Source organism: Raphanus sativus, chromosome 7, assembly GCF_000801105.2.
Source record: "Raphanus sativus cultivar WK10039 chromosome 7, ASM80110v3, whole genome shotgun sequence".
NCBI classification, from domain to species: domain Eukaryota; kingdom Viridiplantae; phylum Streptophyta; class Magnoliopsida; order Brassicales; family Brassicaceae; genus Raphanus; species Raphanus sativus.
The window spans coordinates 1,743,071-1,758,960 of NC_079517.1; the positions used below are offsets into that span (position 1 = coordinate 1,743,071).

General features: G+C 34.7%; 4 protein-coding genes across 5 annotated transcripts; 2 read left to right on the plus strand and 2 right to left on the minus strand.

Annotated features, from left to right (window-relative positions):
- The first annotated feature begins 1,004 nt into the window (after positions 1 to 1,004).
- On the plus strand, positions 1,005 to 3,255 carry LOC108816353 (putative U-box domain-containing protein 46). Its single transcript, XM_018588924.2, has 2 exons — positions 1,005 to 1,484; positions 1,754 to 3,255. The coding sequence occupies exons 1-2, from the start codon at positions 1,191 to 1,193 to the stop codon at positions 2,831 to 2,833; spliced, it is 1,374 nt and encodes a 457-aa protein (XP_018444426.2). The 5' UTR covers positions 1,005 to 1,190; the 3' UTR covers positions 2,834 to 3,255.
- Positions 3,256 to 4,419: 1,164 nt separating this feature from the next.
- Positions 4,420 to 6,052, minus strand: LOC108814951 (uncharacterized). 2 transcript variants are annotated; one of them, XM_018587606.2, is made up of 5 exons: positions 5,894 to 6,052; positions 5,320 to 5,434; positions 5,186 to 5,244; positions 4,900 to 5,085; positions 4,420 to 4,744 (listed from the first exon to the last, which is right to left on the minus strand). In XM_018587606.2, the coding sequence occupies exons 1-5, from the start codon at positions 5,900 to 5,902 to the stop codon at positions 4,697 to 4,699; spliced, it is 417 nt and encodes a 138-aa protein (XP_018443108.1). In that variant the 5' UTR covers positions 5,903 to 6,052; the 3' UTR covers positions 4,420 to 4,696. The 2 variants fall into 2 exon arrangements, with proteins under 2 accessions (XP_018443108.1, XP_018443107.1); XM_018587605.2 differs by having other exon boundaries at positions 5,186 to 5,434.
- A 705-nt stretch (positions 6,053 to 6,757) lies between these two features.
- On the minus strand, positions 6,758 to 7,176 carry LOC108815122 (interactor of constitutive active ROPs 1-like). Its single transcript, XM_018587778.1, has 2 exons — positions 6,970 to 7,176; positions 6,758 to 6,925 (listed from the first exon to the last, which is right to left on the minus strand). Exons 1-2 carry the CDS (start codon positions 7,174 to 7,176, stop codon positions 6,758 to 6,760), a joined length of 375 nt encoding a protein of 124 aa, XP_018443280.1.
- A 6,414-nt stretch (positions 7,177 to 13,590) lies between these two features.
- Positions 13,591 to 15,599, plus strand: LOC108817148 (probable aquaporin SIP1-2). Its single transcript, XM_018589762.2, is given in 4 exon segments — positions 13,591 to 14,147; positions 14,927 to 15,052; positions 15,054 to 15,206; positions 15,288 to 15,599. Coding segments are annotated over 4 exon segments (735 nt in total). The 5' UTR covers positions 13,591 to 13,850; the 3' UTR covers positions 15,447 to 15,599.
- The last annotated feature ends 291 nt before the right edge of the window (positions 15,600 to 15,890 follow it).

Below are 15,890 nucleotides of genomic sequence, written 5' to 3' on the forward strand. Positions count from 1 at the left end.
TTGACTATGCAATAATCCAACCACAGACGTAAAGAAACACAGTTTTGGTTTGACTATGCAAGAATCTCGATGGTTGTGTATGTTTTTATGCGTATTGAATGTGTAGATACATACATGTGTATGCTTTGTTTCTCTTTTTTTTTCATCAAAGACTTTGTGAGGTCGCTCTTCGCATGTTCTGCTTGAGAAGAACGGGTGACAGAAACAGAGAAAGTAGTTGAGGGTAAGTGGTAGAAGAAGAGGAGAATAAATACAGGACATTTACGAAGCTTGCAACGCAAGGAACAGGTTGTGTAGCGACAACAGCTGACACGATTTTAAAGTGGCTCAAGGACTCGGTACTTGATGAAGAGACATATGAAGGAACCACCAAAATAAGGTCTTTTTATACATAAAAAAAATAGTTTGTTTTTGATACATATACTCCAATTTCTGATTGTGAATAGAATGATAGAAAAATTGGATAGATTTTTGTGAGAATAAAAAAGTGCCTGGAGAGGTGGTGAAATGTTGGTGAATACTCTTTCCGTTTTGTTTTATTTGTTGTTTTAGGTTTATACACACAATATATGATTTTGTATATTTTTAAAAATAAAAACAATTATATATATACTTAATCATATATCAACCAATAGAAAATAAATCAGAGAATTTTATTAATAAATTTTACATTAAAATTCGAAAACGACACTTAATTTTTAGAAAGAAAAATTTTCGTACAACGACAATTAAATCGAAACGGAAGAAGTAGTGAATACATTGAATTGTTTGCCAAAAGAATTATTAATTTGACCACTAGCATACTTTATTTAATATTACATTGAAGAATTTGCTTTAACCAAAAGAAATAATTTAATGACAAAATCTGGATCTTTTTTCTAAACCACCACAAGAATCTAGTAAATGTAATTAATTCGCTTTTTAAAAAATGAATAGATGAAGGGGCAGGCTATATACACAAGTGGCGTTCGTAATGAAAACAAAAGGGATTAATAAGAAAAAGAACGAAAAAACAAACACATAACCGAAAAGCTAACTGATAAAAGATCGTTTCTTTGCTTCTCTCTTTCTCTCTCTACTGCAAACAGAGAGACTTCCCCAATTCTTCAGTTCCTAGGGCTTTTTTTACTTCACTTTCTTCTAGGTTCTCTGTATTTGCGAGATCGTCAAAAACAAATTCTCCGGCAGAGATGGCAGATTCGCCGGCAGACGCCGATACTCTGAAGCGTGAGTTTAAGAAGATACTAAGAGAGATTTTGTCTTACGGAGGAGGAAGCAAAGATCTCGCAGAGATTGATGGAAGTTCTGGAGTCTTGAAATCGATTGAAAAGGCTAATAGAGTCATCAACTGTCTGAGAGAAGTTGAACCAGAGACTGATATCGTTTCTCCTCCGTCGCCGGAAAAGGTGGATGTGCCAAAAGAGTTTAAATGTACACTCTCCAAGAAGATCATGATCGAACCCGTCATCATAGCCTCTGGTCAGGTTCGAAGTTCTTTCCTTAAAAAAAAAGTAATTTTACTAATTTTTTTTTATTTTTTCACATTTTTACATGTATTTATTTACATATGCATGCACCCATTTTAACATTGCCAAGAAACTACATGATTGTGTATATATGTGTTATGTGTTCTCATATAACATATGGAGAATTATGTATACAAGTGTGTTTTTTTGTGTTATAGAAATACAAAGACTCAAGACACAGCTTCTAGTGTTTGTGTTAATTTTGCTCTGTTGTTTTTCCATTTCAGACTTATGAGAAAAGATATATCAAAGAATGGCTGAAGCGGGAACGTACATGTCCCATAAGCAACCAAGTCCTCTCTCATTTATCCTTGACACCCAACCTTTTGGTAGATGAGCTGATTACGCAATGGTGTCTAGTTAACAAATTCAAGCGGCCGAAATCATCAGAAGAGATAGTTACTGAGCTGTTTACTGATGGAATAGACTCACTGCTTCACCGGATCTCCTCTCCTTCCTCGGTTGCAGATCAGGCACAAGCTGCAGAAGAGCTTCGCAGACAGACCAAGAGATTCGCCAATGTCCGGACCTTCTTTGTCTCCCAACTCCCTGGTTCCATCACACGGTTGCTAAGTCCGCTCTCTGCGGTTGACTCGAATCTTGAGCTTCAGGAGAATCTCGTCACGACGTTGTTCAACCTCTCGATCGTTGAGAAGAATAAAACAGTAATTGCTGAAAACCCTTTAGTGATCCCAGTGCTCACAAAGTCTCTGAAGCAGGGGACAGCTGAGACGCGAAGAAACACTGCAGCGACTTTACTGTCACTTTCAGCCATTGATTCTAATAGGCTTATCATCGGTAACTCTGAAACGCTCAAGGCTCTTATTGGTTTAATCGGAGAAGGGGGTTTATTCACCACTGAGGCCGCCTCTGCTGTTTTCAACATATGTAGTGTATCAGAGAACAGAGAAAAAGCTGTTTCAGCGGGGTTGATTCCAGTGCTGGCGAACAAGATCAAAGAAGGAAGCAATGTGGCTGAGTTGTTAGCTCTCCTGGCATTGGTTTCTACACACAACCGTGGGGTTAAAGAAATGAGTGATCTAGGGTTTATCAGTGATCTGCTCAGTATCTTGAGGAAACCGAGTTGTCCAGTGACTCACGAGAACGCTGTGGTGATCGTCTTTAACATGTGTGACAGAAACAGAGACAGGACTAGAGGACTAAAAATGCTGAGCGAAGAGGAAAATAAATACGGGACGTTTACGAAACTTGCGAAGCAAGGATCAGATCGTGCGGTGAGGAAAGCAGAAGCGATTTTGAAGTGGCTTAAGAGACACGGTACCGGTAAAGCGCCGCAGAGGGGATGAAGGAATCACCAAAAAATCAGGTCTTGTTGTTACAGAATATAGTTTTACTATTGGTACATACATACAAAATTAATCGAAGCTAGAAAAAAAGGATGTATATAATATATAGTATATAGTTTTCTCTGAGAAGTAAAATGTGCCTAGGAAAGAAAAGTTGTATATAATATAGTTTCCGGTTAGTTGTAACTTGTAAGTAACGCTCTGTTTTTTTTCAGTGAATGGAATCCAAACAGATGTAGTGGCATTACCGTAAATACAGGTCATATGAAAGGGTAGTTTAAGGATGTTATAATAATCGGCTAATAGGGCCGGTGATAGTCTCCTATATTTAGCTGACTGCAGTAATCGAGTTGACTCCAATTTAACCGAAAGCAACAAAAGGATAACATGTAAAAAGCACTAAGATAATTGATTACTTTTTTGTTTTGTTTCAAAAGATAATTTGATTACCTGTTAATAAGTGATTATGGTGGGGTTAACCGGCCGTAGTTAAGGTATTTATTGTGGGTGTCGGTGGTACATAAATGACCTAATGTGGGGCTAAAATTGGAAAAGAACAAATAAGAGTAGACTCCTATACAAAAAGTAATGATGTAACATGGAGAATCGAAAACAATGTGTGGACTTTTTAGCAAAACCACGCTCTCGAATGACTATGACTATGAGTCTTATCCACCGTATATTATGCCGTGTGATAATCAGATATCCAGAAAACGATGTACGATGGAAGGTCAAGTATGATTTGTTAGTCTAAGTCTAAATGCGCCTACATTACGACCTTTTTCCTGAGAAATAAGAATAAAAATTTGTCAATTATCTTTTAGGACCTTTTTTCCTTTTTGTCCTAAATACATTGCATGATCATAGCATGAATTTGAATTCATTTTTAAGTACGAATGAGCAGGCTCTGTTGCCTGTTGGATATACAAATTAAGTAATAGATATGCTCGTATATAGATGGGTCACGGGAGAACCAAAATTCAAAAGTAGCATGAGTGATATTTGACTCCATGGACAACGTTTATAGTGGCGTTACTTAGGCCATCCGCCAATGACTTTTGTTTATTTTCATTATAATGGGTTGATGACTTGATGTGTTATGTTACTAGTATGTTGTGGACGTTTTTACCTAAGTTAAGCCCAAGAATTTATATCTAGTTACGTAGTATTTTATTTTTTAAGTCAAATTCTATCATCATAATCACATAATCATACTACATTGAATATTGAATCGATTTTTATTGGATGCAGCATTGAAAACATGAATTTTTAATTCGCGGCACTATTTCCATGTTGGAATACTCAAAAACGAATTAGCATGATACCATATAGGCATAAAGTATTACATATTACCAAATACTCACTTAAGATTATCTCAACTTTCTTCCTTCCATTAATATTATATATCACTTCATTGTTTGGTCATTGTTCCTGCATTTCTCCCGTTTTTGTCAGTGACAAGACTTAACCAAACAATAGAGGTAAACTACTCAAAGAGAACGCTAATCAAATTCAACATGCAAATATCACTTTTCAGTAAATCTCTTAAAGGAAAACACACACAAAAAGAATGTTGAGAACCGACGTGACGAATAGAGAAAACTTTAAAAAGTAGAGATGTAACAAGAGCACTACGAGACCGATCGATAATCCTTTATCAAGAAGAAAAGGACAACTACGCTATTACTTTGTTCCTCTTTTTCTATAAACCATAAGTGTGCTCTCTCTTTTTCTGGCAAGCCACATATATATAACATATCATCATATATGTATATTAAATGAAATTAAATAACGAAATACAAATTACATTATTAATGATCCTACTTTTACTTCTCCTTTTCTTCATTCTTCCTTTTTTTTAGTTCAAGATGCGCATGGAACCAAACATGCTAAAAAGCCAGACCTTCTCTTCTGCAATACCAAATATATATTTTTAAATATTAGTAATAATAACTAAAAACTTAGCAATAGAATAATTTTTAAAATGTTGTAGAACATCATTAGGTACCATTCTGTATCATGCTTAAAAAAAGTTGTGTGAGAGATGGGGATCTATTAAGCCTTACCCTTCTTGAAGAATAGATAAGCTCAGGAGGAATCTTGTAGAGATCCTCATCAACGGGCTTAGGTGGCCTCGAAGCCGGTGCCACGTCGTGTTTCACTCCGGTGACGTCTACGTAATACTTGTCTGTCTGTGAACTGACGTCACGCACGCGCCTTTGTGGTCCCCTCTTTTCCTTCGTCCCCGCCGTCTACGGCACGTCATTACCACAAAACAACGCGTTCTACTTTTAGATGATTACATTTATCGAGATAATTAACAATAGTCAAACATCGATTAATTTAATGAACCTGTCTCGAAGGATGGAGGTGACGTGGACGGGGATGTTGAGAAGCAAGCTTGAGGGCTTCTGCAGAAGAAGAAGATGATGAAGTAGCTGTGGAAGAAGAAGAAGTAGTGAAGTTATGGTGGTGACGAAGCAGACCAGCCTGTCTTGCGTTCTCGAAGTATTGTGTTATTGGCATCTCATTTGCGTCCTCCCAGTCTCCAAACCTTGGAATCTGTCCGCTCTTCTTCTTATTATTATTATCATATCTCCCCTGTGTCCGCCATTTGTTTCACACAGTTAGTTATTTATTTCAACGTAAATACTATATGCTAATTAATTAGTACATAAAGAATACTAATCAAGGGTATTCATTACTCAAGAACCCCTTGATAATCATATATTCACGACTCAAGAAGCCACAAGAATCAGAGATCGGTTTAAGATTCACGAATCAAGAACCCTTAAGAAACAATGATAAGAACCATGAAGGGCCAAACACGTGACCAGGTTTGGCACCTAGCGTATATCTATGAATGTGTGGACACTATAAGTTGGAGAGAGAGAGAGATTAGGTTTTATGTAAGGAAGAAACACTATTAGACAGGTATTGACGATGAATCTTGTCGAAATATAAACCATTTGCAAACAGGAAAAGAGAACAAACTTTAAGGATGTTAAGAAACGACGACAGAAAGAACACAAGGATGGAAGATTAGAGAAGATCACTTACATGAGCCATGACGATTTCTTTCTGTTTCTATCTCTCTCTCCAAGCACTAACACACAAAATAAGAAAGGCTAATCTCCAGAAAGGTTACTGTCTTTTTATAGCCGAGTGGGGTATCTAGGCAGGAAAATAAATTGTCATTTTCTTTTTAATCAACAGTCAACTATGAAAGAGAGCGTTAGAGACTAAGTTTAATAGCTGTAGTCTTTTTTATTAAGATACTAGGGTAAACCCGCCCTACGGGCGGGCGGGCGAATTAATATTCTAATAGTATTTTTTAAAAATAGTTAACTTTTCAAAAATTATGATTATATAACACCTACAAAATTTACTTAATCCTATTTGTTTATCTAAATGATTTAGTGAATAAATTAGTTAAATTTTGAACTGAACTCTCTCAAAGAGAAAAAAATTTGAACATAAGCATTTTCTGTTTTTTTTTTTATAAAACTGTAATCATCTTGTTCGCTTAACCAATTGGTTTAGTTAGTGAATTAGTTAAAACGTAAACCAAAACATTTCTCTGTTTTTTTTAACTCTGTGTGTATACGTGGCGTGTGGCTATATATCTAATTATTTGTCTTTTCATCAAAACACAGCTAATTATTTATACACTTTCTATAGAAATAACATAGTGATTTGATAAAAAAAACATAGTGATGGACAACTGAGGGTAAAATATACATTTCTAAATGTTAACAAATGTTTAAATAGTTTTTGCTTAGCAATAATATACACTATCAATATTATTTTCAAAAAAAAAGATTTTGCTGTAACTCTTTTAGAGAATATTATAGTTTCTGCACAGGATTTTATTTCATTATATTTTTAACTCTCACATGGTAAGAAAAAACACAGTCTTGCATCTCACTTGTGCCCTTTCTTTTTCCACAAGTCACCAAACATCTTCATCCATGAACTCTTCCTCTTTCTATTCCCACTTCCTAATTCATCTTCAGTATCATCATCATCCATGAACCCAACCACCTCACTCTGGTCAAACAACCCACCACCTACAAACACTTGTCTGCTGACCTGGATCCATCCCTACCGTTCATCTCACACTCTCCAGAAAAAACCGCAGCTGCAACATCAGCTGCCTTCCTCCACTGCTCGGTTTGAACTCCGAGCGTCTTCATCTCAGCTTCTAAAGCTTCTTTTGCTTCTCCCATGAACTCAAGCTTCTCCTTTATCTGAGCTTTCTCTTCTCTGCTTTCTTCCAACTCTTCTCCAATCCGACACACATTTGAAGCCATCTCATCTTCGTTAGCTTTCACCTTAGACATCTCAGAAGCAGAATCATTTAACTGACTTTTTAAAATCTCGTTTTCTTTGCTCCATCTAGTATCTGTGTCACAGGTCGTGATGATTTGAATTGAAAATGATACAAAAGCATAGATTATTTTCAGGTTAAGACATAGCACATATACGATACAATAAATGTACTGGGAAGAATGTCGTAGTTGCAAGTAATCCTTTGTAATTATCATCACCTCCTTGGCTCCTTGAAATGAAACAACCAATCGCTGCTCACCAGATGCATCCCACGTTTTCTTATAGATTCCCTGGCTAGTTTGTCAGTTATGAAAACCACAACAACTTTAGCATATTGATCATGCTCTTTAGAGACAGAAATATGTTCACGACATGGACCCAATAACTTTTGGATCCAGACAAAGCTCTGTAGCTTAGATTTGCTTTACAAATGATGAAAAAACAGATAGGCCCAAGTGCCATTATGTAGCTTACCTTTGACTGGTTTCACGTGTCTGCATCATCATCTGGAGCATTTTCTGAAAAGACGTGAATTCTTAAAGAAGAGCCGAGACTTTGAGTGCCTTCCAGAACAAAAGGATCACACGGCCTTGGTTTCTCAAACACAGCGTTGATTAGAATCACACAAACCCCTCAATCCAATTTAATCCTCTCGTTCACTGAATCTGTATTCGTCGATGACTTCCCGGGAATCAGAAACGCATCAAGCTCATGCATAAGAATATCAGGGAAATAAAATATGAATCAAACAGATCCTCAAACACAAGATCGATAATCAAATATAATCTGAACAAACACGAAAAACACAAGAGAGAAGTAAAAAAAAAATATAATTGAAATCTCAATCACGAAAAAGATGAAAATCTGGGTAAAATACCTCAAGCAGATCCCAGAGAATAACCACGATTGCTGGTGACAGAAAGAGAAGCAAATCTGGAGTCGCATATGATAATGAGGCCGAGGAGGAGACGTCGAGCCGCTCGTAAAGAGGAGATGCAGCACAGAGAAATCAGAGGTGCAAAGGCAGAGTTAGAGACACAGCAGAATTGAGACGATTACATCAAAACGCCCACCGTTACGGAGTGTCGATCATCTCGTCGCCGATCGAAGAGAAGCGAAGAAGACGGAGGAGCGCATCTGATTAGGGTTGCGATCTTCATGTGCTAGAGAGGCCGAGCAATCAAAATGTGAAGAAAAGCCCATACGAAGTAACAGACTGATCACCAAGGCTCACCACACTGCGTTTCATTTAATAAGCCACGTGTCGAACGCTCAGCGACCGAATTTTTGACATGGACGCTTACGTGTCAGCAGGAGAGAATCAACTCTCTTTTATATATATAGATTTTCTTTTTGAATAAAAAATCTAGTGAAAGATAGAGTCCCTTCTAAGTTTGTTTGATTGGAAAAATCAATTGGATAGATCTTAAATTAAAGTGTTTACGTTTCCAAAAGTGTACGTGATTATAATTTTTTTACTATTAGTTTCAGTTCAATGTTCAAGATTATTGTACTATGAAAATTTAATGTACACAAGTATTTTAAAAATATTTCTTGAAAAAGTTGTAAGAGAAAAATAAACATATTAGGATAAATATATATAGTGAATGGGAAAGGTAGGAAAAAATGGAGAGAGCAACCACGTTAGTCTACAACTTTTAGTGAAGTTTTATCAGTGACGCATTTGTTTTAACATTACAGTCCATTTCAAAAACCTAACCTCCTCTGTTGACAAAGATTTCCACTATTAAATTTATATAAATCAATTAGCATTTCATACTCTAATGTCATATGAATACGTATCTAACTATTAGTGTATTGCCATTATGTTTCTTACTATTATGGTGATGATTGACTATTATATTGTCGGCCCTCAATTCACATGGAATTCCTGATTTTTTATGATGGATATAATGTTTAATTATTTGTAGCTGATATAAATACGTAGCAGTTTGATGATTCCCTATTTATTATCATCAGTTTCTAGCTTTTCATTATGTTCAATCAATGAGCCTCTTCATGAGTGAAAACAGTAACGTTTTCCATTTGAGTGTGTGACTGATATAAATATTCATAAATAAAACATTGAAATGGGTAAAACATTATATAGGGTTGAATGAAATTCTTAAGTTCAGTAAAACTTCTTTTTAAGTTCAGTAATTGTATATACCTCCTTGTATTCCTTGTAATCCCCCATTTAGTTTTACAAAGATGTAAATTTGAAAAATGAAAACATTATTTATTGGTCGAAACTGAAACCAGACGTTGAGTTGCAGCTTGGCCTCGTGGAATGTTATGCGGTCAGAAATAAACAAGGCTTGACTTTAGATTGTCGTTGACTAAATTGCTATTTTCCCAATGTGAAAATTAGAAAATACTACAAACCTATTTTTTTTTTGTAACACAACCTATTTATTTCATTTGTCTATTTTCCTTTAAACCTAGAAGCCATTATCATTGACCAAATTCTCTGATCAATTTTTAAATAAATAAGACCTATTGTGGAGAACCAAACTATTTTCAGGATTTTCTTTCAAAAAAGAAACTAGGTAGAGTTGTCATGTTACTCTGCTCATGTTCTGTACAGTATATATAATGAGGAACCATTGTGAAAACTGCAGTAAAACAAAAGGGGTCGAATACGAGTTTCTTATGCACTAGACATTTCACCACTAAACAACCAATAATTCAGTTATCCTAACTATTATTTTCTTCCAGAACTGTAACTAGGTATTTTTTTTATCGGCTATCCATTGAAGATAGATCAAGTGGTGTAGACTGTCCATGTAAACTAGATCAAGTGGTGGCACTTGTAACTAGGTATTGAACGAGTATATTTATACTGTAGTAAAATTTACGTTTTGCAGTCAAATAAAACGTACGCTTTACAAAAAGAACGGTCTAAACTATCAGTTAAAGCTTCATTAATTGAACAAACTAATGGAGATTGTTTCAGTTACCAAATCTGAATATGGCGTCACACTTGAAAAAGTAGTTTTTATTGTTGTTAAATTTGCTTTTAGAATGATGGTAGCGTATTGATCAAAGAAAAGAAAGATGGTAGTTCGCAAAAAAAGAGATGGTACTGGTAGCTTTTAGATGATAAAAAGATGATAGCTGATGTGTTAAGAAAATAAAAAATTGTGGTTGGTTGGCTTAAGCTTGACGATGACGGTGGAGAAGTTTGGGCGTCTTTTGGGAGATTCGCAGCAGTCAAAGTTCACATTATAAAAGTCAAAACCTTTATTTTGGCTGCCATACTCCAACCAAATAATTTTGTCAGTAGTGTGCATTTATCTGTCGGCTCAATATGGTTGTCTTTCTCTATACATTCATAACAAAAGTTGAAGCTACTACTTGGTTAATTTTTTAAGAAAAAATATTTTATAATACTAAAATGCTATACAAAAATAAAATAATGAAATCTGCAAGCGTTTTTTTAATCTTACGCAAGCGATAAATTTGGTACATTTGGTTTTTATGTTTTAGACTTTTAGTTAATGATTTACCCGATGAATGAACTTTCAGTTACAATTCTCCATATGTTCAATCATTTTTAGTCTGTTTCCAAGTGGTTTTACTGGAGACCTGAGTCTGGCTTACAAATTAAAACCAATCTTTGGGTTCAAGAAAATTAGTCTCTATGTGAGTAAGCAGCAAAATGCTCGCTCTTATAGATGTCGTCCTTGCCCTTTTTACCATTTTCATTTCTTTCTTTTTTTGGGTTCCAAGAGCGTGTCTGATAAGACCACTATAGAAAGAGTTATGCATATAAACGTACCAGTATTACAATGTTTAGAGTTAAAAAATGTCTCATGTGTTTTTTTTGCTAAGAATTTAAATATTCATAAAATGAAAGAGTCAGATTTACAAATATGAAAATCTAAAATGCAAAATCACTTTGGCAAAAAAAAAAAGTAAAGTGAGCCTATGATATGAATCATATGATCAGTTACATGGCAACTCTCAAGCTGTATTGAAGACAACGTGAGGAGAGTAACAGAATCGTGAAGAAGAAAATACTATAATTAGAAGAGAGGAATGTACATATATAGATGTCATACATGTTGTGGTGGATGTATCTGGAAGAGAGGGGGAGTGGTGGACTCTTGAATAAACCCTACTTCGTGAGTGTAATTGGTGAGATTGATCAGTATATTGCTCTGTTCTTATCACTATAATCAAGTAACGGAGAATAGACCCACTGTTATGTGAATAAGATAGTATGGACCAAAAGACGTATATTTACCTGGCTGGTCATAATCAATCGTAGGGCTGGGCAAAAAATCCGAACCCGAAAAACCGAACCGAACCCGATCCGAAAAAGTAGCACAGAATCCGAACCGAAATTGATTAAATATCCGAACGGGTTCAAAATTTCGATCTTTAAAGAACCGAAACCGAACCCGATCCGAACCAAAATATTTTGGTACCCGAATGTATCCAAAATAAATTTATATACTTAAATATATACATTATTTTAATATATAATGTATATTAAAAAAATTAAAAATATATAAGATACCTTTAAATTTTCCAAAATATTCAGAAACTATATGCAAATAGTCAAAAGTAAATGTTTAAAATAGCTAAAATATACTGAAAACACCAAAGTTAAATATCTATTGATTCTTTATCCAAATATTCCAAGAAAACCAATTTATATGTTAAATTAAGGTATTTTGACATATATGTTATGAAAATTTATATGTAATATATTATCTTTTTTATAGATTTTGAAAATTTAAAGTATATAATGAATTTTGAAAATTTAAAAACATTTTAAATGGGTTATCCGAACCCGAACCGAACCCGCAAAGATCCGAACCGAACCTGAAACGAAATTTAGAAATATCCGAATGGGGCTGAAATCTTTGATCCCGAAAACCCAAAACCCGAATGGACTGAATCGAAACCCGAATGGGTACCCGAACGCCCAGTCCTACTCAATCGTAATCTTTGGCAAGCTACGATTTACAAATTGTGGCGATCAACAAATGAATCGATCGCTTGATCCTTCAACAATTTGGTTCACCCTTTGTTTAGTGCTGGATTGTTTGACGTTTGAGAAACTATTCATGTTACACACCAGTTGGGCTGTTACTGGGTTACTATCTTCTGGGCTGGCACTATCATTTTGGGTTCTCTGTGTGGGTTATTTGCTACGGTATGCTAATTGTATAATGACAATTCTGCTTTATTTTTTGTGTGTGCAATGACAATGTTAACTCTTGCTCCTTTTTAATTTAATGCAACCAAAAATTTTAGCCCACCAAAAAACTATTATGTAATCAATTTATCACCTTTTGCTCCTACTGGTGTGCGTGGATTTGTTAGTTTCTGATCTATTGTATTCTGTTTCTACCTTTTGGTAAACAGTACTCGTTGAAGACCACCAAAAAACTATTATGTAATCAATTTATCACCTCTTGCTCCTACTGGTGTGCGTGGATTTGTTAGTTTCTGATCTATTGTATTCTGTTTCTACCTTTTGGTAAACAGTACTCGTTGAAGACTATTTGAAATAAAATACTTTTTCAGTGTTAAAAAAAAAATCAATTTATCACAAAATATCTAAACTATTTATTTAGAAACTAGTGTTCAAGCGACTAATTCAAGTGAACAGATCGAATTCTAGGACCAGATCTCGGCATAACCGCGTGAAATGTTGGCTCTAGCCCCCCAAATCTTAAAAAGTCACCAATAATGAAGTGGTTTAGTGATTAAACCTCTAGACTATCAAATCTGTATTGCAGCTAATTAATTTGGACTTTTAAGTAAAATTTTCTGAGTTAAGTAAATACTAGTTTAAATAAATAATACAGTACAAGGTAATGAATTCTACATAAAGCTTTTTAAAATATGACAAAACCATCTCCCCTAAATATAAGGGCGGTTATTGGGAATATAATTTCTGCAGAGTTAATTAGTTGATTATAAAAGCTAATATATTTGTTAAATTCGTAAAGAATTCTAAAGAATTTTTCATATTTACAAAGTTTATGAAAATATATATCTCGATAATTTTAAGAATCTAAAAGAAATACGCAAGATTTTGGAAATTTTGTTTTATGAATAAAATCGTCTAAAATTAAATTATCAATAAAACTAGATTTGATAGAAACTTAGAATGATTAAAACCCTAATTTTTAGGATAACAAGAGATTTTGTAAGTTATTAAACATTCATTAGACTAATAACATTAAATTTTACTAACAATATTTGAATCCACCAACCAATACCAAAAAAAATTGAAAATTTTAACAGTCACTAGAAATTTATATGTCACTAACACACCCCTAAGCACAATATACTCTTTTACTAAACTTTCCATTTTTCTTTTTTCTTAGAAAACTCACAAATAGCTGTTCTACCAGTTTGGGAAATATATATCACAATCAATGCAAATTCAGGTAACCATTATTCCAACACTAATACGCCCAGTTCTTATCTGCAACGTGCGTTAGGTGAGTCACTCAAACATATCTTCCTTTTGTATAAAAGGAATATCATTTTTGATTGGACTAGTAGTATATATCCTTTTCAAAGAGGTAAAATAAGACAATATAACAATCTTCTCAAAACCAAAACGTTTGTTTATATATACAAGAAAACTTAAATACGTTTCAAGAAACAAAAACGGTACGTAAACCGAATAATCGCGAGTCCATCTGAAAGTAGAAAGATGCATGCGGTGAGGTCGGCGTTAGGTGATATGGTGATAACCTTTTTCTGGGTTATTCTCTCGGCGACGTTTGGGTTACAAACGGCGGCGATTGTTTCCGCAGCCGGGTTTCATGGCATCACTTGGGCACCTACGGTGATTACGACGGTGCTTGTTTTCTTCTCTATCTCGGTTTTCACGGTTATTGGAAACTTCCTCGGTGGCGCTAGCTTCAACCCCTGTGGAAACGCGGCGTTTTATACCGCCGGCGTTTCTAGAGATTCTCTCTTCTCCTTGGCTATTAGATCTCCGGCTCAGGTATACACTTCATGTTCTTACTAGCTTTTGACACCGAATCAAAATAAAATAAAGTTTAATTGATAGTTGTGACATCTTTTCATATGAGTATTCGAATAAGCATCTATTAAAGTATGATCTTTGCACGTTTTTATTTATTTTTAATGCATTTGTTTATTGTTCAATCAGTGTGTTGATTAACACTATATTGAGATTTGAGAGCATGAACAGAAAACATATCTTCTTTCGTTGGTTGGTTTACGAAGTTTCTAACGTGTGTGTTCAACGTGTGATTTATAAAAGTAGTTGGAATAACACATAGATAGCAACGATACAAACGTTATTTTCTTTTTCTGTCAACGATAGAAACGTTATTAATTGTACAGACTTTTTTTCTCGACTGGAACTTGCTGGCGTATTTTGTTTCTTTCTTCATATATATTTTGAATGTAAATATATATGTAATTTTATTTTAAATATAGTTTTTGCGCTTATCTATATCTATATATGTATATTTAATAACGATATTCCCCATTTATTCCATTTATGAACACTATTCTATTCTTCTCCTATGTCTTCTGTTGATGTCATCTGCACCACTTTGTGATACTGATGACGATTAACATGACCAATATTTAACCTTTTTTACAACACAGAAAGCTACATGTGAAAAGATCAAGTCAATTTTTTTTTTTTCTCCTCGTTCTTGATTCTAGTTACTTGCACACTTTTTCTCAATAAACTTTAATTATCATTCTTAAAGTCATCTAAAGAGGAAACAATAATTTATCTTATATCAGGCAGTTGGTGCAGCCGGAGGTGCGATAACTATCATGGAGATGATACCAGAAAAATATAAGACTATGATTGGAGGGCGTCCTTCGTTCAGAGTTGATGCACACAGTGGAGCTATCTCAGAAGTGATTCTAATTAAGTTTTTGTGTTACATTTTTGGTATTGCTAATTATCCTAAGAGGTCCTCGGAAACTGCTTGCTAAAACTTTCTTGCTCGCTATAGCCACCGTTTCAGTGTTCATCGCAGGATCTAAATTCACTAGACCATTCATGAATCCTGCCATTGTAAGTCCATTAAATTGATCCTACTCGATAATGTTAGTTCTACAAACTATGAATCTTGATAGTCTTGTCTCGTGGATGCAGGCATTTGGGTGGGCATATATACACAAGTCACACAACACATGGAACCATTTCTATGTGTATTGGTTCAGCTCCTTCACCGGAGCAATTTTGTCTGCGATTCTCTTTCGGAGTCTATTTCCGCCGCCACTTCCGGTCCAGAAAAAACAGAAGAAAGCTTGAGTAAAAAGGAAGAACATAACTCAAAATTTCACGAATTATAAATATACTATTTGTTGTATGTTTTTGAGTTGTAGTCGTACGGATCTCCTTGTCGTCATTTCTACTTTGTAAACTCATGTCCTCTATTTTGTTCTCAATGGATTCACTCTCGTCCGGTTTTCTTGCCACATAACCAAGAATCATAGTTTTCACTTTTCACTGAATTTACTCCACTTTTGTCGGAAATTCTATAACCTACAACTCTAAATGCCTTTTTAACGATTCTATTTACATCATCAAGAACGTTTTCAAGACTAGACTATAAATCATTTTTTCAGAGATTCGAAATTTAGATGTTATAATCTAAAATCACTAATAAACTCTTAATTCCACATGCTAACCATCACAACTTGTCTGCAAGAAATTAAAAAAAAAGAAGAGCTTAGTGAAAGTCAAAACCAAAAT

Excerpts from the sequence above, each read along its gene's own strand:
- LOC108816353 (XM_018588924.2), top strand. The coding sequence starts at position 1,191 with ATGGCAGATTCGCCGGCAGACGCCGATACTCTGAAGCGTGAGTTTAAG. Across the intron at positions 1,485-1,753 it reads TCATCATAGCCTCTGGTCAG|ACTTATGAGAAAAGATATAT; the intron begins GTTCGAAGTTCT and ends TTTCCATTTCAG.
- LOC108814951 (XM_018587605.2), bottom strand. Across the intron at positions 5,086-5,185 it reads ACCTCCATCCTTCGAGACAG|ACGGCGGGGACGAAGGAAAA; the intron begins GTTCATTAAATT and ends GACGTGCCGTAG. Across the intron at positions 4,745-4,899 it reads TTATCTATTCTTCAAGAAGG|AAGAGAAGGTCTGGCTTTTT; the intron begins GTAAGGCTTAAT and ends TTGGTATTGCAG.
- LOC108815122 (XM_018587778.1), bottom strand. The coding sequence starts at position 7,176 with ATGTCTAAGGTGAAAGCTAACGAAGATGAGATGGCTTCAAATGTGTGT. Across the intron at positions 6,926-6,969 it reads CAGCTGATGTTGCAGCTGCG|GTCAGCAGACAAGTGTTTGT; the intron begins GTTTTTTCTGGA and ends GGATGGATCCAG.